The 25,386-nt window shown below is 45.7% G+C and overlaps 1 protein-coding gene across 6 annotated transcripts in view; it reads left to right on the top strand.

Annotated features, from left to right (window-relative positions):
• RAI14 (retinoic acid induced 14) overlaps positions 1 to 25,386 on the top strand; it is a 155,090-nt gene that overhangs the window by 94,030 nt on the left and 35,674 nt on the right. For all 6 annotated transcript variants that reach the window (XM_030843665.3, XM_060295702.2, XM_030843668.3 and 3 more), the window contains exon 3: positions 8,164 to 8,294. In XM_030843665.3, coding sequence (XP_030699525.1) covers positions 8,164 to 8,294 — 131 coding nt within the window. The remainder of the gene's footprint in view (positions 1 to 8,163; positions 8,295 to 25,386) is intronic.

Raw genomic sequence — 25,386 nt, forward strand, 5'->3', positions numbered from 1 at the left:
TGCTATGTTTTGTCTCAACTATATAGAAAATTCAGTAAAGACTATGCCAATCGTGTAAAAGGCACCGAGTTTGAATGAATGAAAGAACAAATACATGAATGTTAACCTCTATAGAATTTCAAATATTACTTTGTACCCGGTAGGTAGATATCTAATAAGCGCTGGCTGGTGCAGTCAGCAGGGGAAGGTATCATCTGGCCCCAGGCTTGCCAGTTTCTTGTCCTCTGTCTTAAAATAGGAGGTGTGTGCTCTTTTTTTTTTTTTTCCTGGATGGTGTGAATCTGAAACCTTCCCCGTGGTGAAAACACTGTCTACTTTGTCTAATGTTCATTTTAGCCGAACTGATTATTTTGGCAAAACAGTCTACTCTCCGTAAACTAGAGAGAGAAAGGCAGTCTTGCCAAAGATAATCTCTCAAATAGACTCCTCCGGATGGCCGCTCAACCTGTGTCCAGCAGGAGCTCCGTGAGTTTTTGATCCGTAGGGTTTTTAGCATTTTTCCTAAAGGAAGTCAAAGAAACTTTCTCTTCCTGGATCGCTCTGTGCCTCTGGATTCTTTTGGTTGGGTTGGTGTATTCCAAAACTCAGACCTGCCCACTAGCCAGATGTCTGCGACCGCTGAGTTTCCACTGGTTTTTCAGTTCCCAGTGATTAAACCAAGAGAAAAGAAGGTGATGCCACGTCTGGCCAAGGGCAGACGTCGCCAGTTGCCAAAGCCCCAGTGTCCATCGCGTGGTTGACAGGGTCTCTGCAGCCCTCGCAGGAGGCAGGCAAGTCTTTCAAAAGGGCCGAACTTCAAGGAAAAGCTCTTAAGTAAGAGTGTCATTTGGAAATGATTTGACGAATAGGACACTTACCGACCAGCCATTGAAAATCCCATTTGTGATATATTAGCAGGAATGTTTGGAGCCCACATGGAAGGTAAGGTCTGCCTTTCCCACATGCTGCCCTTCACAGCTGACACATTACACATGTCTCCAGAGCGTAACATATGGCTTCCTGAACTTGCAAGTGGGGCCCAACGTGCTCTGTTGAAACAGTGTCTGTTTAAACAGTCTCCTGGAGAAGTGAGCCATAGTCACTAAAATAGTTAATTTCATGTCTTTGAGTGTTGTCTCTAGAGCCCTTTAAAATGTGATGCTTAAGAAGCATAGTAGAAAATTTGCAAATTTAAGGCGTTATCCGCCTCCGAAAGGGCAGTGGACCATCCGTCCTAATTTGTACATTTTGGAAGACTCAGCATAAACCAAAAAGGGAGCCATGCAGATCATCTAGTTTAAGCCTAACCATAATCACCATCTTTTTGGTGCCTAATATGTGGCAGGCCCTTTATGTACATTGCATTTAATTCCCAGGCTAATGTGCAAGTAGGTAGGGTTTCTCCCATTTTACAGATAAGGAAATAGAGACTTAAATGTGGATGACCTACTCCAGACCACCTAAATGCGAGGTGGTGGTGCTGGAATTTCAACTCGGCAGCGCTTAATATCTGAAGGCTCTTTCTTTCTCTATGCCAGGCATTCTTAATTTAGGCTTACAGATGGGCCTAGGGGTAGGGGTTTACGCTGCTGGAGAACCCTCTTTGAATAATCTTTTTTTTCTTTTTTTTTGGCCGAGGTGCGAGGCTTGCGGGATCATGGTTTCCCAACCAGGGATCGAACCCGGGCCTCCTGCAGTAGAAGCACCCAGTTCTGACCACTGGACCACCAGGGAATTCCCCAGAGAACCCTCTTTCGTATGCAAACGTTTGTGTGTTTGTGCATTATTCTGAGAAAAGTCCATACGATAATCAGATTCTCCAGGGGCTTTGTGAGGCCTCCTGAGAGCCACATTCTGGCAGCAGGCCGCCTTTATTTTAGAGACGAGGAGACAGCAAGCGAGAATGCAGACTGTCCAAAGGCACTTGGTCTGGTGATGATTTGACCAGAAAATCAACCACAAGACTTCTTTCTAAATTCCGTGCGTGTGTGTGTGTGTGTGTGTGAAAAAAATCACGTACAGAGAAGAGTGCACAAAAACAAGAACGTAGACTTTAACAAATGAACATCTGTAGAGGCACCAACCAGGTCAGGGAACTGAGCCGGACTCTAGACTGCGCCCAGGTGTCCCTTCCAGATCAGATGCCACACCCACCCACCCCAGCCAATATCCTTGTTCTTTTCTTTATGGTTTTATCATCTATATATGCATCCCTAAACAATACGGATCCGTTTTCTCCGTTTCCATCTTTATATACGTGCAGTCGTACTGTTGTGTTCTTTTGTGTCTTGCTCCTTTCACCAATATTGTTTTAAATATTCATCCGTGTTCTTGCATGCAGTTGTGTTCATTTTCACTGCTGTGTGATATTCTGTTGTTTTATTATATTGTAATTTATTCATCCGTGTTCTGTTATTGGATGTGTGATGATTTGTCATTTTTGCCTATTATGAACAATGCTTTCATTGACATTTCATACATGTCTTATACATAGGTTGCACATGCAACTCCTAGAGAAAGCCTAATATTTATTAAGCTTTTGTAGGAAACAAAATACCTAGTTCCGTAAGGAAAAAGTGAAGAAGAATTCTCGTCTCCCATCCCTGTCCTTAACGACGCCTTGTGGGGGAAGAAAATTCTTTCAAGTAAATTCTCTACGTAGCCTTAGCATGGGTTCCCATTGTCCCCAAACCTGCAGTCCAAAACAGAGCAGTCGTTGAACCTGGGTCAGTCCAGGGCCCTCTGCCCACCCTACTCCCCAGATCGCTGGGACCAGAATCTCTCCAGGATGGGACCCGGGAGTCTGTGTATTTAACCAGTTCACATGCGGTTCCCCTGACTGGGGGACACTGGTTTCACCCTGATGGATTGATGGGGCGTGGATCCTTGGTTGGGAAGAGATTTGGAGGAAGTGTACCTAGGATTAAAATCTCGGAAAAGTGGCCTCAGAAGAGTTAATGGAGTAGAAAAGCTGAGGGAGCTGGATTTGTTTAGCTTGTTTAAAAATAAAATCTGAAACATCATTAAATAGTTGTTTGCAAAAGGATGAAAGAGTTTCAGAAATGAAGAAAGAAATATTTGCCAAGTCAGAGGTTGGAGCTGATCAAGAGGAAGAAACTCCTACTAAAATCAGACACTGAGCGTTTACTAGGCACCCCGGGGCTAAGGAATAAAGGCTGTTGTCCGTGCCTTGAGGGAGCTGGAGACCGGGAGACAAAACTAGCACCCGCTGAGCTGGCGCACAAAAGCCGGGACGCGATATTTCATCAAGTCTAGACTGTGGGCTTCAGTGGAGGTGAGTGGGCGGGCCCTCCGGGACTGACAGCGGCGAGAAGCCCAGAGAGGTCACCTGGAAAGGCTTAAAGAGCCTGCAGGGTCCGTCGGGCTTTAGATGTCAGCCGTTCCAGAGGCGGATGGGATGACTGCCTTCTGAAGCAGTGGCATCCATCGTTTTTTATTGTGATTCCCCGGTAAGAAATATATTTTATATCACCACCCACTACACACTTAGAAGTTTCATAGAACGTTAACCTTATTAAATATTATGCATCTGATGTTTAAAATTTTTTTTCTACTTTATTTATTTTTTTTTTTGATGTTGGATTAATCCACTAAGAGGTTAAAAACACTGTTCTAAGGGAACCAGGAGCCCAGCGTGGAGGCAGAGCTGAGCCTGCCCTGTGGAGGGAGTGCCAGCAGGGGGAGGGGGTTTATTGATGTGCTGGTGGTCTCCGGAAGCCTTCCTTGATTCCAGAGTATGAGTGAATTACTTTGGAATGTTATGGCAAGACTTCACACTTCATCTGTCCTGTGATCTACTTCTGACACTGTTACCCGAAAACCGGATCCACCTCTTGGTGGATGTCGAGCCAATAGACACAGCCAGGCCGAAGATCAGGAAAAGGAAGGATTCCTTACTTCCAGTAAGGAGAGCCCCGGGGATCTCCCCCGAACAGCAAAGTGGGGGAAGTTTTATGCTCAGGTACATGCATATTCATGAGGGGCCCTGAGCAGAGGAGAATTCAGCATAGAACTGGGGCACAGGTCAACTAGTCCAAGCTTTAGTTGATTGAAGTCAGGAGGGTCAACATCCATCCTCCTCCTGGGTGGGGGCCTTAGTTCCTGCAGAACTCAGAGATATATTATTATGTCTGTCCCTTGAGGAGGAACTAGGGCTCTGCTTTATCACTGCACTGTTGTTTGACTGCCTTTTCTCTGTTTCCGAATTCCTTTGTTCCCTTGGGATCATTAATCACTGAGACCTGTTCAAGGGCAAGCATTATGGCCAGGCTTACATCACAAAATGGCTTAGGTCAGAACGGCTTCTCTTATGTCAGGAAAGCCATTCCTGGTTCTCTTTCTCCGGGGACCCCCTAACCTGTCTGCTTACAGCCCCGGATGCGGGCGGGGGTGGAGGGTTCTGTCATACCAACACCCAGCTCTTCAACTTCCCTGACAAAGTGGGTGTCCAGCGATGCAGTTCAGTTCTGACCCTAATGCCCTGGAGTTAGCATCTGACCCCACAGGTTAAGGTCTCAGTCCCACAAGAGTGCTCCCACTTCAGATGCCAGTTTCAGGTCCTGGGCCAACCATGCTTCTCACTGGCCAGCTATAAAGTCCAAGGGTCCCACAACCCCCCTCCTCAGGTTTTTGTTTGTTTGTTTAAAATATTTATTTATTTCGTTGCACCTGGTCTTAGTTGTGGCAGGCAGGCAGCCTCGCTGGCTCCTTAGTTGAGGCATGCAGACTCTTAGTTGCGGCACGTGGGATCTAGTTCCCGGACCGGGGATCGAACCTGGGGCCCATGCATTGGGAGCGCAGAGTCTTAGCCGTTGCACCACCAGGGAAGTCCCGCCCTCCTCAGGTTTGATGATTTGCTTGAACGGCTCACAGAACTCAGGAGGGCACTTCCCTTACTATTGTCAGCTTATTATAAAGGATACCATTCAGGAGCAGCCAAATGGAAGAAACGCATAGGGCAAGGTAATGGGGTGTGTGTGCGCATGCGTGTGGGAGCTCAAGGCTTCCATGCCCTGTCCTCGGCACCTTTGTAGCCGAGCGGGGACCCTGGACCCTCCCCGCGACAGACCCCTCTCCCGTATCCTCTGCTGTAGCTCCTCTCTGAAGTACTCAGATAATGGTATCTCCTACACGTTGCCTGGGCTTTTCAGATACTAAGAAACCACCACCAAATGGAAGAACTGCTGGATGATCTTGAGCACATAGCCCCCAGACCTTCTGGTGCCTAAGCCGCCCATCGTCCAATCAGAGAATCGTGCCCGAGCTGATCACATACCCTGGGACGCCACCACCCCGCCTCCGCCTTTAAAAATGCTTTGCTGAAACCCTTCAGGGCGTCCAGGGTTTTGGGGGGCACGAGCCACCCTTTCTCCTTGCATGACCCTGCAATAAACCTTTCTCTCCTCAAACTCCCGACATTTCGGTTTGTTGGGCACGAACTTGTGTCCGGTGACGGATCCACGCGTAACTAATTTTAGAGCGCCCCTGCAATCAGATTTTTCTCTGCCGGAGTTGAGGGCCTTAGCGGCGCTGAGAAGGAAAATCCTTTCATGTGGCCTTTCTTTGCTTAGGTGCTTTCAGTCAGTCCTCTGAGATTTAATATCCTTTTGATCTGCCCAATCCAGTTTTAATTTGGTCAGTTTAAATTAGGGAAGGATTTTAAAAGGCAACACTAATAATAATGCTGTGTTTGGGATAATGTAGGTAGGAGTAACTGGTCCGAAATGTGCTTCAGTAAACTTTTTTTGTTTTGTCTGTGGCTAGTAAAATGCAGTGGGGGGAATACGCTGATCTGTTTCTTGGTGTTTGCTGCGTTTTGTTGTTAAGTAAACCTTGCTATTCCACTAACAAATGCTTGTGCCTTGGGCAGTATGTTTGTTTCTTCCCCTTCAATAGGAAGCCTCATTTGTAATTGAAGAGAAAACCTAATGTCTTCTTTGTGAGTAAATTGATGGTTGTAGGAGAATTGGGGATGATTTGGCCCAGACACACTCTTTCTTTGTTAAACAGTATTTAGAGAGCCTTCATGTGAAGCTGTTCTGATAGCCCCTAGCTACTGGCACTTGAAGTTTAAAATTAAAATTAAAAATTCAGTTCCTCAGTCGCGTTGGCCACATTTCCACTGCTCAGTAGCCACGTGTGGCTAATTCGAGACTGGCGTTTGGGGCCAGATAATTCTTGGTTGGAGGGAGGGAGCCATCCCATGCATTGTAGGGTGTTTAGCAGCACCCCAAGCTCTACCTACTGGATGCCAGGAGCGTTCTCTAGTCATGACAGTCAAAACTGTCTGTTGAGATTGCTAAATGTCCCTTGAGGGGCAGAGTCACCCCTGGTTGAGACTCACTGGCCGAGTGGCTACAGTTTTGGACAGTGCAGATATAGAACATTTCCATTATCACAGACAGTACTGTTCTCGAATAATTCCTAGCACTGTTTGGTGTGGCACATTTTATAGATTAAACCTTTCAAGCTTTAGAGGAATCCCAGTGGTCATCCAGTTCAAAGCTTTGGGAAACTGAGGCAGAGAGGTGTTTTTTTTTCCAGGTGACTTCAGATCCATAGCATGTAGGTGTCCATCTAAAGTTCTGGACTTCACGCAGCCTAGAGGACAGACTTGTGATTTTCATTCACACCTACCTCATGCTTGCTGTGTGCTTGCACTCAGTGATGGCAAAAAGAAGGAGGATTTCCTCCTTCATGCGGGAAGGAGGGAGTCCTGAGAAATGGAAGACACCCCGCCCTGAGACTCTCAGAGAAGCAAATTCCTGACTTGAACCCTGGGTTATACCTGTTGCACTCCTCCCCGGCCTGTGGCTTTCTGTAAAGCCCTGCCTCTAGGCTAGGGTGGGAGGGGTGCTGGGGACATCTGGTGGCCTCACCCTTGCTCTATGAGAGGGCACAGTCCTGTTGGGTTTCCCAGTTCCATGAGTACAGAGAGACGTGAACACGCTTCTGGCCCATGGAAGACTGCGGTCCTTTAAGAGTCCCTCTTGCTAGCTTTTAAATCTCCAGTCTCCTCGCGTCTTCCTGGAAGTAGCCTGTGGCAAAGCCTTCAATATGAATTACTTGGAGATTCTTATTTTCGGGGTCACAGGGAAGCAGCCAGCCCTAGAGACCTGTCTACAGAAAGCATTGGGGAGGGAAGAAGATTCTCTTTCAGGGTGGTGGTGTCCACAGCTGGAGAGGCCAGAAAGTAGGCTTAGCAAAGGCTGGGGTGGGGATGTGTCTGGAGGGCAGGCTGGGCCTGCAAAGTTTCCCAGGGGCTTTGATGTGTCCCAGGATCTCCTCCCCCTCGATGAACCCCCCATGCTTCACGTACCTCCCATTGACTCTTCTTCCATCACCGAGTTTATTCTCTCCTCTGCTCTAAAATCTTCAACGGCTCGCTGCTGCCTTTTCACGTTGGACAGTTCTTAGTACTCAAGGCTCTTTTTGCTCTTCTATTATCTTCTTTCCCTTCTAAGAGTAGAAACTGGTTTTTGTGCAGCTGAAAGCTTTACTGTTACTGCGGTTTGCAGAATTATTCTCTTGGGGCTGAGGGTCCACGGTGGCGGACACTTTGCTCAGAGCTATTTGATGTGGAATAGTTTGCTCAGGAGGAAGTTTAGTTTCTGGTGATACTCTGTTGAGTCGGAGGCCTAGACAACTACTAGAAAGCAGCATACAGCTCAAAATTCCAAGTCCAGTAAACAGGCCAGAAGCAGACGGGTGATCGCATGTGTAAATCCTCAGGGAACCTTGGGCTGGTGGCTGGTTGGTCCTGTAACATCAGGAGCCCAGTGAGCTGCTGACCAGGTCCAAGGTCAGGGCTCTGCGGTGGCACCTGTCAGGTTTAGCTGGAACTAAGCTAATGTGTAAACTGGCCTCTTGGTCTTTTTAAGTTGCTTCATCTTCCCCGTTTCAGTTGAAAGAAGTTGCTTTTCTTTCAGAGTTTGGTGACTGGCTGCTCCTTCATCGAATTGTGGATGTTTTCTTTTGGGAAACCGGTCTTTTTGGGTGTCTCCATGGTGAAGGGAAAGGTATTTTTAAAGTCGTGCGTTTGGGGGCAGGTTCTGATCTGAGCCATGGGAGGCTTGGGGAGTGGGGAGGACCAAGGTCCCGCCGGCTGCATGGCCGTGGCCGCTATATTGCTCACTGGCTCTGCATCTCCCTTTTGCTCCACAGACCAACGAGTGGAACAAGAATGATGACCGGCTGCTGCAGGCCGTGGAGAACGGAGACGCAGAGAAGGTGGCCTCGCTGCTGGGCAAGAAGGGGGCCAGCGCCACCAAACATGACAGCGAGGGCAAGACCGCGTAAGCTAAAGAGATTGGCTTCTGACGGCCGCCTCTGGGTTCTCAACCCGTTCTCTGGAATTCCCGGGGTCCCTGGGGGAACTTTGCCAGTGCATCTATGGGGACTTTGTGAAATTACTGCCTCTACCGCATCCCGCATGTTAAAATGTATGAGAGGATATTTTAATCCAGTTCCTTTCTCTTCAAGGTCCACATTACATATTTGGGCTTTACCTTGAATGGCCACATTTGCTCCCAGGTGTGACCGGAGATTTTGCCAGAGAAAACATAGCACCAGGCTTGCAGCCAGTTAACTGATAGGTGGGAAAAGAGTTCTGCCCCAGATTAGAAACAGCGTAAAAGAGAAAGTAATTTTTTCATAACCCTCAAATCTTATTATTTATAGTATTATTTCTTATGAAACCCCTTCCTTCACATAGACCTGTAATTTTGTATAAATTTTGCTTTATGATTTGCCATACGTGGTACTTTTGTCCACCATAATTAAAACTATATATTTAAGTGTGTGTGTGTGTGTGTGTGTTTGTGTTTGCTTGTTTGTTTGTATCCATCCTTACTCTGGTCGTACTGTAGAGAGATCTTTAGACTTCTAATCTGGACTCTATCACTTAGGAGTTGTGTAGTCCTTGAATTTCAATTTCTTCATTGCACAGTGGAGATGACAGTATTCAACCGCTAGGGCAGTTATAAGAATAAAACCAGATACTGACTTTGGTTGGGTGCCCCCAGGAGTAGGCTGTGAGGTGAGGATTTGAGTGTAAGTAGTTTTTATAGCCCGTGATCCCAGGAAGTGCACGGTAAGGGAATGAAGCCGCTGTAGCATGTTATTGACGCGATACTGCTCTGGGCAACCGAGACTCATTCCCACTAAGGACCTCTGGGAATCTGTTTAGATTTAGAGCAGGGTGTGGCCCACTGTCTTTGTAAATCAAGTGTTATTAGAATGCAGCCACACCCATTCATTCAGCATTGTCCTGCTTCTGCACCACAAAGGCAGATTTGAGTGGTAAGACAAGGACCGTATGGCCCACAGAGCCTGACGTATTAACTAGTTTGCTTACCCCAGGCTTAAACTATGCCCAGAGTTATCCCACCCGAGGGGTAAGGAAACTGGGGTATCTATTCCTGACCTCCTGTCCCTCCCAAGGTTGAGGGCCTCTCCTAGGGGCCGTAATGCTCGTGGCCAGAACACTTCCAAGACGTTGAGGAAGGGGCACCGACAGCCACAGACACCGTGTGTAAAGAGCTGCACAGTGCCCAGCCCACAGCAGACACTTGATAAAGCCAGCTGCCTTCCTTTCTTGTCCTAGATGAGTGGTTCTCAATCCTGGCAGCTCCTGCATTAGACTCTCCTGGGGTGCTCTTCAAACATGTTGATGCCATGCCCACCCCAGATGTTCTGAGTCGTTTGGTCTAGGGAGAGGCCCAGGAATCAATATTTTTTAAAGTATCCCATGTAGGTTCAACCAGAGGGAACCATTCTCTGGAAACTAAACTAGATTGACTCTAGATTGAAGGCTAAGTATCAGGCATGACTGGAAAATTGTCAGGAGAAAATTGTCACATTTTAGCATACTTTGCCAGTTAACCCTCTTCCCAGCACCCATGGGATCCCGTAGTGTAGACTCTGACCCTGTTGTTTTGGGAGCCGCAAGAGAGCTTAAGGGGCTGAGCTTTGTGTAGAGACCAGGCTAGTTGGTACACAAAGAGAAGAGGGATGCGTTGTCACGCAGGTCGGAGTCTGGTCCTCTAGGAGCTGGGCTTGTCCTCCGTGCCCGTCACCCCAGGTTGAGCTCCACCTCACAGCCTGTTTGACTTCCTCCTTGGCCTGTCTCAGGTGTGAGGACAGGGCCATACCCCGTGAGCTCTGACTCGTTAGGATGCCCAGTAGTAGGTGGGCTTTGGGTGTTGGCTAATATTTTGTTGCATCAGTTGCCTACTTGGCCTTGTGTAACTTTTAGTTCTTATCACTCTTGCACTCTAGGTTGTAATTTCCTTGCTAGAAGGGACTGTGACCTTGTAGTTCACGGCTATAATTATATCATCCAACCAGCTCAGTTTGTAGTAGATAGTCAATAAATATTTGTTGGATGAGTCAGTTAACCTTTTCCTGTGATGCCACATTTGGATTCCTTGCTCTCTGAGCTACAGTGGCAGAGGCCATACTCCTAAGCCCGTCCTGAGGCTTTTGGCTGTAGGCATGGTGCTTTCGCATTACCCTTTGTACCACTCTACAGCTTCCCTGGCTCCTGTCCTCCTCCCAGTCTGGCTCTGCAGGTGTCTGCACGAGATGAACTTTGTAGCCATCTGAGAGAAAGGGGAGGGAACTGTTCCTGATAGTTCTGTCCAAGACAGTACTCACTAAAAGAAGATTAAAAAATTTAGATTAGTGGTTTCGCCACAATTGTGATCACCTTGATCCCTTTGTGTCTTTTGTTAATAAGACATTTATTATGTATAGAATAGATGGCCAGACTGTTATTTTCTATTCCCTCTCTTTTTTAATTGTAAAATATACACATCATAACATTTACCATTTTAACCATTTTAAAGTATACAGTTCAGTGACATTAAGTACCTTCATAATGTTGTACAACCATCATCATCTAGTTCCAGAAATTTTTCATCACCCCAGAAGGAAACCCATACGCATTAAACGGTGACAGTCCTCGACTTCCCCTCCCGCTCTCCCTGGCAACCACTAATCCGCTTTCTGTCTTTAGGAATTTGCCCATTACGGATATTTCACGTAAACGGAATCATACCATACATACGGGGCCCTTTGTCTCTGGCTTCTTTCACTTAGCATAATGTTTTCAAGTTTCATCCTCATTGTAGCATGAATCGGTAGTTTATTCTATTTTTTTCAACTGTAGAAATGCACACAGCAGTTATAAAAAATCACCACCTCCATTTGGAAGCTGATAAAACTAAGGCCCACATGATACATCTCTCCCTGAACTAACCCTAGAACCAGTTCTAACATCTCTACCTTTGCACTTACAAGCCACTGTCGTTCCCTTCAGTGACACTGAGGTAGAAAACTAGAGGAACTCTATGGAAAAGGAAGAGAGGAGGTCATTAAGTTTTCTGTGCAAGATTTTCCATAAGTCATCATCTGCTAACGTTTAACTTTTCTACTTGGGCTATTCCTTTTGATGATTAAAGTTATCAACGGATAACTATGAGAATTTAATTTTCAAAGGCACCATGGAATTAAATCTATCTGGCTTCATATTTTCATTCACATCTAATGGCCCTAGTATTGAGAAGGAGGGGTGCGCTGCGGCGTTGGAAACCATCTCTCCTGTCCCTTCTGGACCTCGTCATTCTGCACAGCCAAGTGCTCTGTTGTGAGCCCCAAGCAGTGTTGTTCCCTTGGCTTCTCACCTTGGAAGTCTGCACTTTGGGATTTGGGTTAGTCCAGTCTGTGCGTTCCTGCCCGAGTGTACATGTGTCTCCCTCAAGCTGCGGCGACTTTGCAGTTCATGCGCCACGTTCTTTCCCACGGGCATTTGGTTTGGTAGCAGGTGAATTGGGAACCTCCTAGGAGCAGTTCTAACTTCACGGCGGGCCAATGCAGTGTGTCCCTCCTGCCAGAGGTCTTGGCTTCACCAGCCCCGCGGAGCTCGCAGGGCCAGCATTTGTCGGTGGACGCGTGTGGAATGTACTGCATTTGTCTCCAAAGGGTAAGACTAAATCACACACCTAAGGTTAGGTCCTCGGCAGGACTTGGCCTCATTCTCTGCCCGCTCATTAGGGTTTACCCTTTGATTTATACACACCTCCATATCAAAATTAATTTGGAGGCATATTTTCTAGGTAGCTTTTGTGATAACCCGTTTTGTCATCTTGCTCAGTGATGCACCATGTTTTCCTATTGCCTGACAGCCTAGAGTCCCGATTTTGGCTTTCAAGGGCCTCCCCATGACCCTGCCCTTACTTAGCTGTTTTCTCACACATTCCTTCTGCTGGAGGTGGCGCTGTCTGCTCCCTGCCCTCCCCTCCCCTCCTATAAGACCATCCAGGTGTTGTCCCAGGTTCTCTGGTCCAGAATGCCTTCCTCCCTGATATTCTCAGTCCTTTTTTTTTTTTTGATTCTTCTTCTCTTTGAAATACTAGAATCTTGCTTTAGAACTTGATATTGTTACAACAATAGAAAAGTCTCTACAGCTTAAATAAGATCTGTGTTTTCTGAACGACTTGAATCCTGGTCGCTCGCGTTACCCCCTGACCATCCCCACACCCTGTCCTGTGGAAAAACTGGCTTCCATGAGACCGGTCCCTGCTGCCAAAAAGGTTGGGGACCGCTTCCTTACAACACAGAAGGTCCCTGAGGACAAGGATCGTATGATTTTAGTGTTTGTGTCGGTCTCTCCCACTGTTCCAGGCATAGAAGAGGCATTTGGCTGGTGTTTGTGGATGTGAACTTTTCAGCATGGTTCTAATGGAGAAAACACTCTCTTTCTGCTGGTACTGTCTCACGGGTAAAGTTATTAGGGGTGAGTTAACTTGGGGGTTCGAGAGGCAAAAAGCTATCCTGGTGAATGTCACAACTTGACACTTGTCTCTCCCAGCTTCCAGTGAACTTTCAGTAGAGAAATACTCAGCCTTCATTACCTAGAGAACCAGACGACCCAGAAAGTCCCAAGAATGAGGCAGCCATCTCGGCAGACATTCTCCAGAAGCCTCCATAACCCAAGGTCAATAACCAGATGGGTGGTTTGGTAATTCTTCAGACTTTTCCGTTCTTGCTGGAATATTTCCTTTAGGGAGAGATAAGAAACCTTGTCTGAAAATTTTCTCCCTCTAAAACTGATCAAAGAGGGGTTAAAAAAAAAAAGCTGAATGACTGGAATTCACTTTGTGAAGAGTAAAAGCAGGGTGGTGTCTGGGGTCAGAAGAGAACAGAATAGAGCAGGGCAGAGAGCCACGGCTGCAGGCTGTGTTTGTGGAGTCAGGCTTGGCTTCCTGCGACCCCTCCATTCTCTTTCCACCGTGGAGGTGAGGAAGGGGGAGGATGCCATTGCCCTAAAACCTCTCACCATAGAGCAGTCTAATTGTTTCAGGATGGTTTCCCCTACATTTGGATGTGCATTTCATTAAAGTTATGTGTGTTTGTTTTAGGAACAACCAGACTAAATAAAATCACTGCTGGGACTGTAGTATTTGAAGAAATACCACCCAGCCATGTGTGTGTGTGTATATATATATATATATATATATATAGATATAGATATATATATATGTTGTCGGTATCCATAGCCCGCGTTTCAGAAACCTGATCTTTTTGGCTTTGAAAACAAGAACTTGTGCTAGTATTTTTAGATGACTCTGTGGAACTTACATGTAAAATAGGGGAGGTCGTCCTTGAATTCTGCAAGTCAGGACAAGAAGGGGCTCCTCTGGTGGGTGACTTGTTGTACTTTTGACTCTTCCTGTTTTTGCAGAATAGGGATGGATACAGGGTTTTCTCAGTACAGTCTTGGAAATCAAGTCATACCACCTGGTCACCTTCCTCCAGGTCTTCCCACACAGCTGTCAAATTCATTTACCTAAAACTGCTGTATATTTTATGTCATTGCAGCCTCCTTCCCAGCAAAATGACCTTCCAGGCAAAACCACCCTGTGTCTTGTCTAAATCTTGTTAATGTTTGGCAGAGGGATGAACTGAACGCTATAATTTCTATATAGCATATCTGCTCTGCTTTTGGTCAAGTAGATTTTCGAAGGCGACATAACGTCTGTTCCTGTCTTGCAAATGTGCCCAGACGTTTGCTTCTAGTTGGGAGGTACTAAAATGTGCCAAACTCTGTTGTCTAAAATGCTGCAAACTCTATCGTAAGCCCGTACAAAAGAAGGAGAAAATATGGTCCTTGCCTACAAGATGCATAGCATCTGGCCGAGAAGACGAGACCAATGGATGTACTGGAGAATAATTAAGTGCTGAATCATAAAATACTAACTTGTAAGGGGTTCAAGATGGGAAGAGGTGGTTAGGCACAGGAGTAGCGAAGGAATGCTTCCTGCCTGAGGTATGCAGTGTGATGCAAGGTGGACCTGAGAGAATGGATTGGGAGGGTGTGGGTGGGGACAGAGGAAGTGGAGGACAGTGTGGGTGATGTGATGGAGGCCATCCCGAGTTGAAAAGGAAAAACAACACAGTGCTCACTGTTTCCTTCCCTTCCTCCGGAGTTATCATAGCAGTTCAAGGTCAGGGACCCACTTGACACTGGATCAGTGGTTCTCAACTCCCATTAGAAGCACCTGGACAACTTTGAAAAGTGCTGTGCGGGGTGTCACCCTCTAAGATACCTATGTAATTGGTGTGGGGTGCAGTCTGGGAGTGGGGCTGTTTAAAGCACCCAGGATACTTGAATGGTCAGTCCAAACTGAGAACCACAGCGCTGGACACTCTTCAGTGAGACCCCAGGCTTCTTAGCCCAAGGCTTCTCGACAGGTTTTCCCCATGATAGGTTACAGGTAGACTGAGGAAGGCCCACGGAGCCCAGGTGGAATTTTTCCTAGCATACACGCACATACATATATGTATATATAATGCTTGTGCACAGAATAAAATTAAAGGTAAACTTTGGCATAAAGTAAATTATGTTAAACTAATTCACAAGGGTTTTAAAGGGAAAAATGGTGTTGTAGGTTAAAGCTGAACAGATCATGTTGCAAAATTGTGCTTTGGAAGGAACACTTGTAACCAGGGAAGTGGTGCAAATTGAGGAGAATAGATTTGGGGATTAAGAACTGCACTGATTAAAATATTGGAGGGATCACAGGATTTTTCATTTTAAAACTGTTTGCAAAGCAGGATTAAGTATATTGAGAAGGGAGGATTTTAAACACTCAGTTGGCTCACTGTTGCCCGGGGTTGCAGCAATCTGGCTTTTCCATGCCCTCCGCTGGCCCGGACCTGCCCCCGCATGCGGAGGTCAGGAGAGCCTGGGAAACCCCAGCTGGCTGTGTTAGAGGGCGGAGCAGGGGCGGGTGGCCGGCAGCACAAGCAGGCAGTGACCTCCACTCAGCCTAACCCCGCGAGAGGAGGGGGCACCTGGGGCGGGAGGTTCTCACGCTGGCAGTCACCAGACAGTTCAAGGGTGGAGGCGCATGAAATCACTCGACACGTGCCTGTCCTTTAGAAATACTCCTGCTTCCCTGAAATACACGCCTTCCAAAATGCTGCCGCCGCCGCCCCACCACGCTGCTGGGTCATTCGAGGTCCAGTTTTCCGTCTCATTCATGAAGCCTTTTCTAAATTCCTAAGGGGGTGAGCTCGATCTCAACCACTGCCTCTGTTAAAACACCTACGATTTGATGAGTCTTGGTTACCTATGTACTTATCTTATCCCTGTTATTCGACTATCGGGGTCAGAGCCCAGTCTTATCCAATTAATAAGAAAGGAATTGTTATTAATCGTGTTAATATTGAGGGCCCAGCACTGGGCTAGGGGCTTTCATATGTGTCATTCATTCAACAGATAGTTGATTCTTTCACCCATTTTAAAGACCATGTCAGTTTCCCTCAGGTATTTCTTATCTGATGCTCTCAATTACCCTGGAGTAATTTGTGAAGAGGAAAGTGTGGGTCAGAAAGGTTTGGAAATTGGTACAAATCACCCATTCTGGGTGGTGGAGTCTGGGGGTCTATTCTGAGCACAAGAGATGAATCATTTGCCCTAAAGAGATTTCATACTGCCCAAGTGCTGTTTTTCCTACTGCATTTGTGAAACCAAACAATCCCGAAGAAAAAGAGCTAACTCTCAGCTTAAGTGTCGCGGGGTTTCTTAGCTCTGAGTATGTGATCTTTCTTCTCAGCCTCTCCTCCTCCTGTCCCCAGGAGATCTCTGTCCCCAGAAGCACGGCTGATTCCATTAGCACATCGTGGGCACTTAAAGGACAGGAATCCTATTTTTACAGCCTTTATTTCTTTTATGCCAGTCACCATTTATTATATCTATCTGAAACGTTTAGCAGGAGAAGGCCACCAGTGTTCCCATTTCTCAAACTGTCTGCCCCCTCAGTCCCTAACGGGGGCAGTGATCAAAGTCCCTGTTGCAGCTGCCTTTGAAATAGCTGAAGGCCTGGCAGCCCTATTACTTCTCTGCCAGAGGCGATTTCTCTTAGGCCCATAGGGTTGATCCCAACTAGTAGAGTAGGATTCGTTTTTCAACGCCTTTTTGACTATAAGCTATTAGACAGTGATGCCTTCCTTACCCTTGGATTATAATCTGAAACGGGAATCCAGGTCTTTTAGGATTAAGGTTTGTCCCGCTGAAATACTTGGGTGTGTGCTAAGCCTCTTTTGAGCTCAGTGACCTCATTAGAATTTAGATGCTGCAGCAAGTAAGTCCCAGGAAACAATTGGTAGGCTGGGTTGGAATCGTAGACTTGAGAGCTGAAAAAGGCTTCAGTGGTCGTGTGGACCAGATGAATAAACTGAGGCCAGTGAAAGTGAGCGACCTTATCGTTCCATACTTGGGGATGGCAGAACTGCGACCAGAACCAAAGAATACTGAATTTTAGTTCATGCTTCTGCCTCCTATGCCAGTGGTCCTAAAAATGGGACGTGTATGAGAATCACCTAGGGGGCTTGTTAAAACACAGATTGCTGGGCCCCTGCCCTGTGTCTGGGCAGGATCCTCAGAATCTGCATTTCTCACAAGCTCCCAGTGCTACTGATGCTGCTGGCCCAAGGGCCACACTGTGAAAACCACCATGTGACATGATGTTGGGAAGCAAACTAAAGCTTGTAATAACGACATAAAGGACACAGCCTCTCCCTTAAGAACTTATAGTACAACCTGAAGAAAACATGGTCATGCCAGTTTCTGGGTGTGCCTTGGTTTAAGGAAATGCCAAATAGAAACTTCAGATGGAAAAGGCAAATTCAAAACGGAAGACTTGCATTCTCCCCCCGCCCACCCCAGACCACTTCTCTGTGCTAGGAAAATTGCAATAGGCAAGACGAGATCTCTGCCCTCACGGAACGTATGGAAGGTATAGTCTAACGGGGCACTCAGACAATAACCACATGCCTCTTTCATGTAATATCAGGTGCATTGGAGAAAAAGCAGCAGCCAGGGGCCACTTTGAATAAACCTGGGCAAGAAAGGCCCCTCTGAGCAGACACCTTCATTTGAGCAGATTCCTGAATTAGGATGGGGTGCCAAGCCTGCTCTTTTCTAGGACTGCTGTCCTGGTGGAGGGAACAGCAAGGCGAATGCTCTGAGGCGGGAGGGTACTTGATGTGGCCTCAGCAAACCGGGAAAGAACTAGAAGGTGAGATCACAGTGGGAGCCAGGACCTCCTCATATAGAGCCTGGTGAGCCACACGAAGGATTTTGGATTAAATCCTAATTCCAAATACTTAATTTCTCTGATTCATTTTTATGTGACTTAATATCATTTTTTCCCCCTCCAGAAAGATTGTCTTACAAAAGCAATGCAACTGAAGTATAGGCGACTATAGGTGTTGGGAAATGCTGAAGCTCTCAAGGGATTATGAAAAGTTGGTTATTACCGTGAAGTATTTCTGAGTCACGCCAACCATGGTGATCCCTCTTGTAAATAAAGGGCTTTCAAAGGAAAGAAGGAAGAGGTGGGTTTCGCAGGGAGGAACCGCTCTCAGAGTCAGGGCAGTGAGCTCGAGTCCTGATCTTCTGCACATTTCCTGACCTCTCTGAGCCTCAGTGTCTTCATCTGTGAAGTGAGGATGTTGGGCCAGCGTATCCTTCTGGAACCTTCTAACACGCTGGGATTCTGGGTGTGTCTCGTGCTGGTAGGGTTTGGTGTATGGGTGTTTCTTTGTGGCTTGATTGACTTGGGGAGTGAAAAGTCGGTTGCCGAGGCTGCCAGTGGCCAGCCTGTTGCGTTCCCGACCTCACCCGGCTGGCCAGCGCTTTTGGTATCGGGAGCTGGGGTGCTCGTCAAGGGCGCAAGAAAGAGTTTGGTTTGAGTGAAATCTTCTGTGAATGAATATGCCTAAAAAATCCAAGTCTTCTGAAAGTAGCCTTGTGAGTTTGTGTCTCCTCCAAGTATGTGCTTCAGCTGGCAGTCAGAAACCAGAAGAACTCTGTTTGTTGTTACTCTGAAAGATGGAAGGAACTTTCCCAGCCATCAGTCATGGGCTTTTAAATAGTAATAGTTCAAATCCGCTTCGGGTTAAGGGCCTTGAGAAACATCCCGGCCTTGTCTCGAGGCATTGAAGGCTTGTACAACTTGCGGAGCGGTTTTGTAATAAACGAAACCTCTGTCGCAGGCTCTGTTTGCTGCAGTGCTTGGATTACACGTCTTTCCATTGGAGACCACTGGCGACCCTAACCAGCCCCAATGAGAAACCTGTGTTTGCTTTTTGGCCAAATACTTAGTTTTTTGTAGTTTAAACTTTGTTTCTTAAAGAGCCGTACAGCTAGTAAGTTATATTATGTGGTATTTCACAGTTTGCAGAGTGATCTAACAAATAGTGCAGTTTCTCAGCATGGTGTTGAAGGGCCAACTCTGCACGCAGAATGCTGAAGTCAAATCCAGGCTCCCCTACTTACTGGTTCTGGGACTTCGGGAAAGCTTACTGGACTCCTCTGTGTCTCAGTTTCCTCCTCTGTAAAATGGGGATGATGATAATTACCCCTCCCAAGGCTGGTTGGGGGGTGTAATGAGTTAAAACGTATCTAGTGCATTGTATTTCAACAGATAAGCTGCTATTATTATTGATGCTGATGTTTTTTAGTTGCCCAAACATGGTTTAGAGGTGAGGGAACTGAAGTTAGGTACCTCAGCCATGATGACACAACAACAGCGCAGCAAACCCAGCCGTGGTATCCGGGCCTCCTCACTGGGTTTCTGCTGGTTCTTCCTCTGCACCTTCAGGATGCCATCCAGCTGCTGTCCTGGGGCTCTCAAGGTCATCTTGGTCTTCTCTTGGGAGTGGGAGGGAGGGAGGAGGAAGAAGAAGGGGGGTGGTTGGTGGGGGAGAGATCGGGAGCCGCAAAACTCTGAAGCACAGAAACCTTGGGAACTTTCCAAGTGACAAAAACAGAGAAATTCCAAATATCAATAAGCAGCAGAGGCATCAAAGGATCACGATGTGAATCTTCAGGCCATTCTGCCTTTTAGTTACCCCTCTGTGAAAGGGCCCAGCTGAGTTTTATAAGCAAAGCTAAACATTGCCTATTATAATGAAACTTAAAACAGCATCGATTCCTTTTTTGTGGGATATATCAACAAGATTGCTTTCAAGGCTTAAGGGGATTATGTTTTCAGAAGCGGTTTGAAACAATAGGTACCTTGGTAAAAAGGATGGTGTGGGGTTCTTAACTCATCCTCCATTTAGAGCAGCGCTTTGCAAACAGTAATGTGCACGGGAGTCAGCTGGGAAACTTGTAAAACACAGCTTTTGGGGCAGTGATTGGGGGTGGGGTCTGAGAGCTTCCATTTCTAACAGCTTCTGGTCTGTGGTTCACTCTGTGAGCATCCAAGACTTTTAGGCTATTGAAGTGCGCTCACTTCGGCTGCACTAGAATCTGGACAGCCACCCTGCTGTATCCCTGGGCAGTGACAAGTGTCCTTGTCACTGGGCCTGGAGTTAGAGGGGTGGATAAAGGATTTTATATCCCTCCCTCCTCCACTGAATTCTGAGACCTGTCCAAATGAAGAGGTAAACAAGCCAATAGAACCTCTCATAAAATACATTGCTATTGACTCTTGAATGACATTTCTTGTCTTTAAGAGGAAGGGCCACACTTTTTAATTAGGTGTAAAAGCCTACAGAGACAAAGCCAAAGGATGTTCTGAATTTGTTTTGCATTCACTCTTCTATTCCTCTAAGGGGAAAGTTCAGCTGATAATTAGCTGAAATAGCTACCTCAAAGCGCTCATTAAGAAAGACTTAAATGTTTCTTCTGTGGAAAATTTAGGTGCAATTAAAATTCTCATCGCTTAAAATTTGGCAGACAGTAACAAGTCCTGGCTGGGATGTGGACAGATTGGAGCCCTCATGTCGTTGATGGGGATGTAAAATGGTGCAGCAGCTTTAGAGAACAGTCTAACATTTCCTTAAAGACGTCAACATGGTTACCATATGGTTCGGCAATTCCACTCCTAGGTCTGTACCCACTAGCATTGCAAACAGGTGTCCACGCAAACACTTGTACACAAATGTTTTAGCAGCATTATTTGCAATAACCAAAAAGTAGAAACAACCCAAGTGTCCATAACCAACGAATGGATACACAAAATGTGATATATCCACCCAATGGAAGGAATAAGGTACTGGTACGTGCTACAATGTGGATGAACCTTGAAAACAGGCCAAATGAAAGAAGCCAAGCACAAAAGACCACATGTTGTGTGTGATTCGATCTTGATGACCTGTCCAGAATAGGCAAATCCATGGGTACAGAAAGTAGGTTAACGATGGCCAAGGTAGGCATGGGAATGGAGAGTGAATACTAATGGGTACAAGGATTTTTTTTAAGCTGATGAAAGTGTTCTGGAATTAGATAGTGATGTTGGTTGCACAACTCTGTGAATATCCTAAAAACAACTGAATTGTGCATTTTTAAATGGTGAATTTACGTACCTTAAAATATATCTCAATAAAAAGACTGAGATCTGCTCATGATGTTTTTTCAGCCTCTGTTTAACTTGTCTTAATAGAATTATATCGCAGCATCGTGTGTTTGTATTAAATGGTTTATCCCAGAGATCCTCAAGCTGGGCACTATTGACATTTTGATATGTTGATGTTATTGACATTTTAGACGAGTCAGATAATTGTTTATTGTGGGGCCTGTACATTGTAGGATGTTTAGCAGCATCTCTGGTCTTTACACGTTAGACACCAGGAGAATCTACCCACCCGCAACCCTGTGAATAATCAAAAATGTCTCCGGCTGTTGCCAAACGTCCCCTGGGTGGGGCAAAAATCACCCCCAGCTGAGAACCACTGGTTTATCTTTAGTCTTCCTACTAAAAGCTTAGATCCATGAGGGCTTTTTTTTTTATTCACCATGTGTTTCTCAGTGCTTAGAACAGTGTCTGGCACATAAGTACCCCAGTATAGTAAGTATATGAGTGAATTAATATATTTAGCTATAGCAATTTATAAAAATATACAACTATAGAAATACCGAAATTATCCCATGCTTGGGTTAGGTCTAATGCCCTAGAATTAACATTGTCAAGAACAGTCTCTGTTTGGCGGCGAGGGGGGCCTGTTAATCAGCCTACTACTTTGCCTGCCCGCCTCACCCCCGTCTGCAAACTGTCTTTATCTAGAGGTGTGTTGTTTTACCAGCTATCCAGGGCACGGGCCATTAAAGGCCACCAGCCATGCTCTTCATTAGTGGTGTGCTGACCTGGGGTGCCATCTGCTCCCTAAGCCTGAGGTAACCCCACAGATGCCCATCTGCAGTCCAGACCAGCACCCACCAGTCACAGGGTCTGCTGCCTTGAGGGGACCGCCGCCCTGAGGGGACCGCATTTATCAGTCACTGCAGAGGAAGGGAAACCTACTCGCTGTCATTTACAAACCTAGGTTCTGTCAGTGACTAATCGTGTTTTCCCACCCAACTGAACCCAACTTTCCACTTGAGTATCTTATTAAAAGTTGGCTCTGCTTCTGGTTCACATTCAGAGGCTAAATGCTAATGACTTGTTGCTGCCAAACCCTGCTTTGGGGATTATCACTTCTATGGAAGGCGCTGGAATGTTAGCAGCTCAAGTGTGAGCATTAGACAAGGCTGGTCTCAGATGGCTTTCTTTTTGGTCATCTGTGACTGTCTACCAGTCTCTCTTTCTTGCTTTCCTCTTCCTCCTTTCTTTCCTTCTTTCTTCATTTCTTAAGCAATGATGGTTCTGACCTAATTTCTGCTAACCTGTCTTTTCTGAACACTGAGACAAATCCTTTTATTAAGCAACATGTCTCAGACTCTGTGCCTTGTCTTGTGTCGATGAGGCTCTGATAATTGGTGGTATTTTCTTGGATGTTTACTACACGCTTCACGTTTTGCTAGTGCTTTTACACATACCTCATTGATTCCTCACAGCCCATTTAACAGGTGTGATGATGGTACTGTTAGCACATTTTTGCAAAGAGCTATTTTATTTTAGAAATACATATTGAAGTATTTATGAATGAAATGATATGACATGAGGTCTGCTTCAAAATGATGGTAAGGGTGTAGATGAAACAAGGTTGTTTCGCATTCAAGTTAGACGTGGTATTGGATACAAAGGATTTCATTGCATTATTATTTCTCCTTTGTAAAGTGCGTATCTTTTAAGTATATGTGTAGAAAAGTTCAGAGACAAAAAGATAATGAGATTTGCCTCAAAATAATCCAGTTGTGGCAGGGGAGGAGGTAGAGTGGATGAGTTTATAGATAAAGTAAGATCTGTGACTTTGAGTCATTGTTTTTGGTTTTCTGTTTGCTTTCTTTTTGTTTTAGCTTTAAAAAAGGTACTGTTTAATTCTTATCCTCTACTCATAAATAGGTCTTTTGCCTTGGCCAGTATTTTACTAAACTTCTTTATGATGTTATTACGCATGGCCTGAATTAAATAAAAAATTCATAGGAATAAAACGACTAAGAAGTAAAAATATCTAGTTGTCACTTTTTTAATACATTTTTTAAAAACTGGATGTTTGTACCTTCTGACTGCCTTCGTCTAGTTCCCCTTCCCCCGATCCCCTCACCTCTGGTAACCATAAATCTGATCTCTTTTTCTATGAGTTGGTTGGTTGGTTGGTTGGTTTTTGAAGTATAATTGACCTACAACACTGTTAGTTCCTATTACGCAACACAGTGATTTGATATTTCTGTACATTCCAAAATGATCACAGTGATAAGTCGAGTTACCATCTGTCACCATACAAAGATGTTACATAGTTATTGACTGTATTCCCCACGGTGTACACTTCATACCCCTGACTCATTTATTTTGCCACTGGAAGTTTGTACCTCTTAATCTCCCTCACTTATTTCTTTCCTCCCCCCACCCCCCCTCCCCTCTGGCAACCACCTGTATCTATAACTGTTTCTGTTTTGTTATGTGTGTTCATTTGTTTTTTAGATTCCACATATAAGTGAAATCATACAGTATTTGTCTCTGCCTGACTTATTTCACTTAGTGTTACTACCCTCTAGGTTCGTCCATGTTGAAGCAAATGGCAAGATTTCATTCTTTTTTATGGCCGAGTAATAGTCCATAATATATATACATACCACATCTTTATCCATTCGTCTGTTGATGGGTAGTTATGATGCTTTCATATCTTGGCTATTGTATATAATGCTGCAGTGAACACTGGGGTGCATATATCTTTTCTAATTAGTGTTTTCATTTTCTTCAGATAAATACCCAGGAGTGGAACTGCTAGGTCATATGGTAGTTCTATTTTTAATTTTCTGAGGAATCTGCATACTGTTTTCCATAGAGTCTGCACCAATTAATATTCCCACCAGAGGTGTGCCAAGATTCCTTTCCTTTACATCCTTGCCAGCACTTGTTACTTGTTATCTCTTTGATAATAACCATTCTGACAGGTGTGAAGTGATATCTCATTGTGGTTTTGATTTCTATTTCCCTGATGAGTGATGTTGAGCATTTTTTCATGTATATCTCAGCCATCTGTATATCTTCTTTGGAAGAATGTCTGTTCAGATCCTCTGCCCATTTTTTTTTTTTTTAATTTTTTTTATTTGCAGTACGCGGGCCTCACTGTTGTGGCCTCTCCCGCTGCGGAGCACAGGCTCCGGACGCGCAGGCTCAGCGGCCATGGCTCACGGGCCCAGCCGCTCCGCGGCACGTGGGATCTTCCCGGACCAGGGCACAAACTCGTGTCCCCTGCATCGGCAGGCGGACTCTCAACCACTGCGCCACCAGGGAAGCCCCAAGCATGTGAGATTTTGTGTGAGCCTTTTAAGAGTGGAGTCTCTCTTTCCCACAGCCCTCTGGCTCTCCCGAAAGTAAGCCCAGCTGACCTTCAAAGCCAAACATTCTAGGGGCTCATCTTCCTGGTGCAGGGCCACTGGGCCAGGGAACCCAGTGTGGGGCTTGGACCCCTCACTTCTTGGGGAGAAACTTTGCCATTGTAATTATCCTCCTCTTTGTGGGTTACCCACCCAGGGTATGGGTCTTGACTATAGCACATCTCCGCCCCTCCTACCTGTCTCGTTGTGGTTCCTTCTTTATATCTTTGGTTGTAGAAGATCTTTTCTACTAGTCTTCTGATCTTTCATTAATAGTTGCTCTGTAAATAGCTGTAATTTTGGTGTGCCCGTGGAGGGGAGGGTCTTTCTACTCTGACATCTTCTCTAATCAAAACATTTTTTAAGGCTGAATTTGCCCTTATAAATATTAATCTGATAATGTGCACAGAAACCTAATAGTTCTTCCTGTGGATAATCACACACAAAATACCTAACACTGGTATCATTCAAGGTCCCAGTAGGAAACAGGTAGCACTCACACAGGATAACTGATGGGTGGTTAAGAAAGGAACTGTTTATACACATGTGGTCAGATTAAACCAGCAAGGCTGGAAAAGCAGCCCTGGCTAGTAACAGTGGGAAATATTTCACCACCACTGCTACCCACACCTGAAGAGGCAAGGAGAGAAATCAGTGACCAAAACCCAGAAAGAGCTGCAGCTGTAGCTTTGGAAGAGCTGACCCACAGAGCTGTGAACTTCACAGAGGAAGTCGAGGAAGGCAGCCAAGTCATCCACAGAGCATGTCGTGTTCGTCAGAGCACATTTATCAACATGCAGTGGTGGCCTGCACTAATGCTTCGTTGTCACATGTGTCTGCAATTTCAATCCCCTGTTATTACAGTGTGCAACCCAGAGGTAATCCAGGAAGCCTTGGAGTAGAAGGAATATAAATATTACAGGGGGAAGAGGGTTAGTAACTCAAAGGGGCACACTGAAGAGATTCTGGGTTGCTAGCAGGAGATACGAGGAGGGATTTTGGGTCTCTGGCCAAGTTCTGTTTCTTCAGTATCAGAGTAAAAGGGGCACGTTCCATTTGTGAAGTTTTAGCAGGCTATACAGTTACGGTGTGTGTAGCTTTCTTTATAT

This window comes from Globicephala melas, chromosome 3 (assembly GCF_963455315.2).
Source record: "Globicephala melas chromosome 3, mGloMel1.2, whole genome shotgun sequence".
Classification (NCBI taxonomy): domain Eukaryota; kingdom Metazoa; phylum Chordata; class Mammalia; order Artiodactyla; family Delphinidae; genus Globicephala; species Globicephala melas.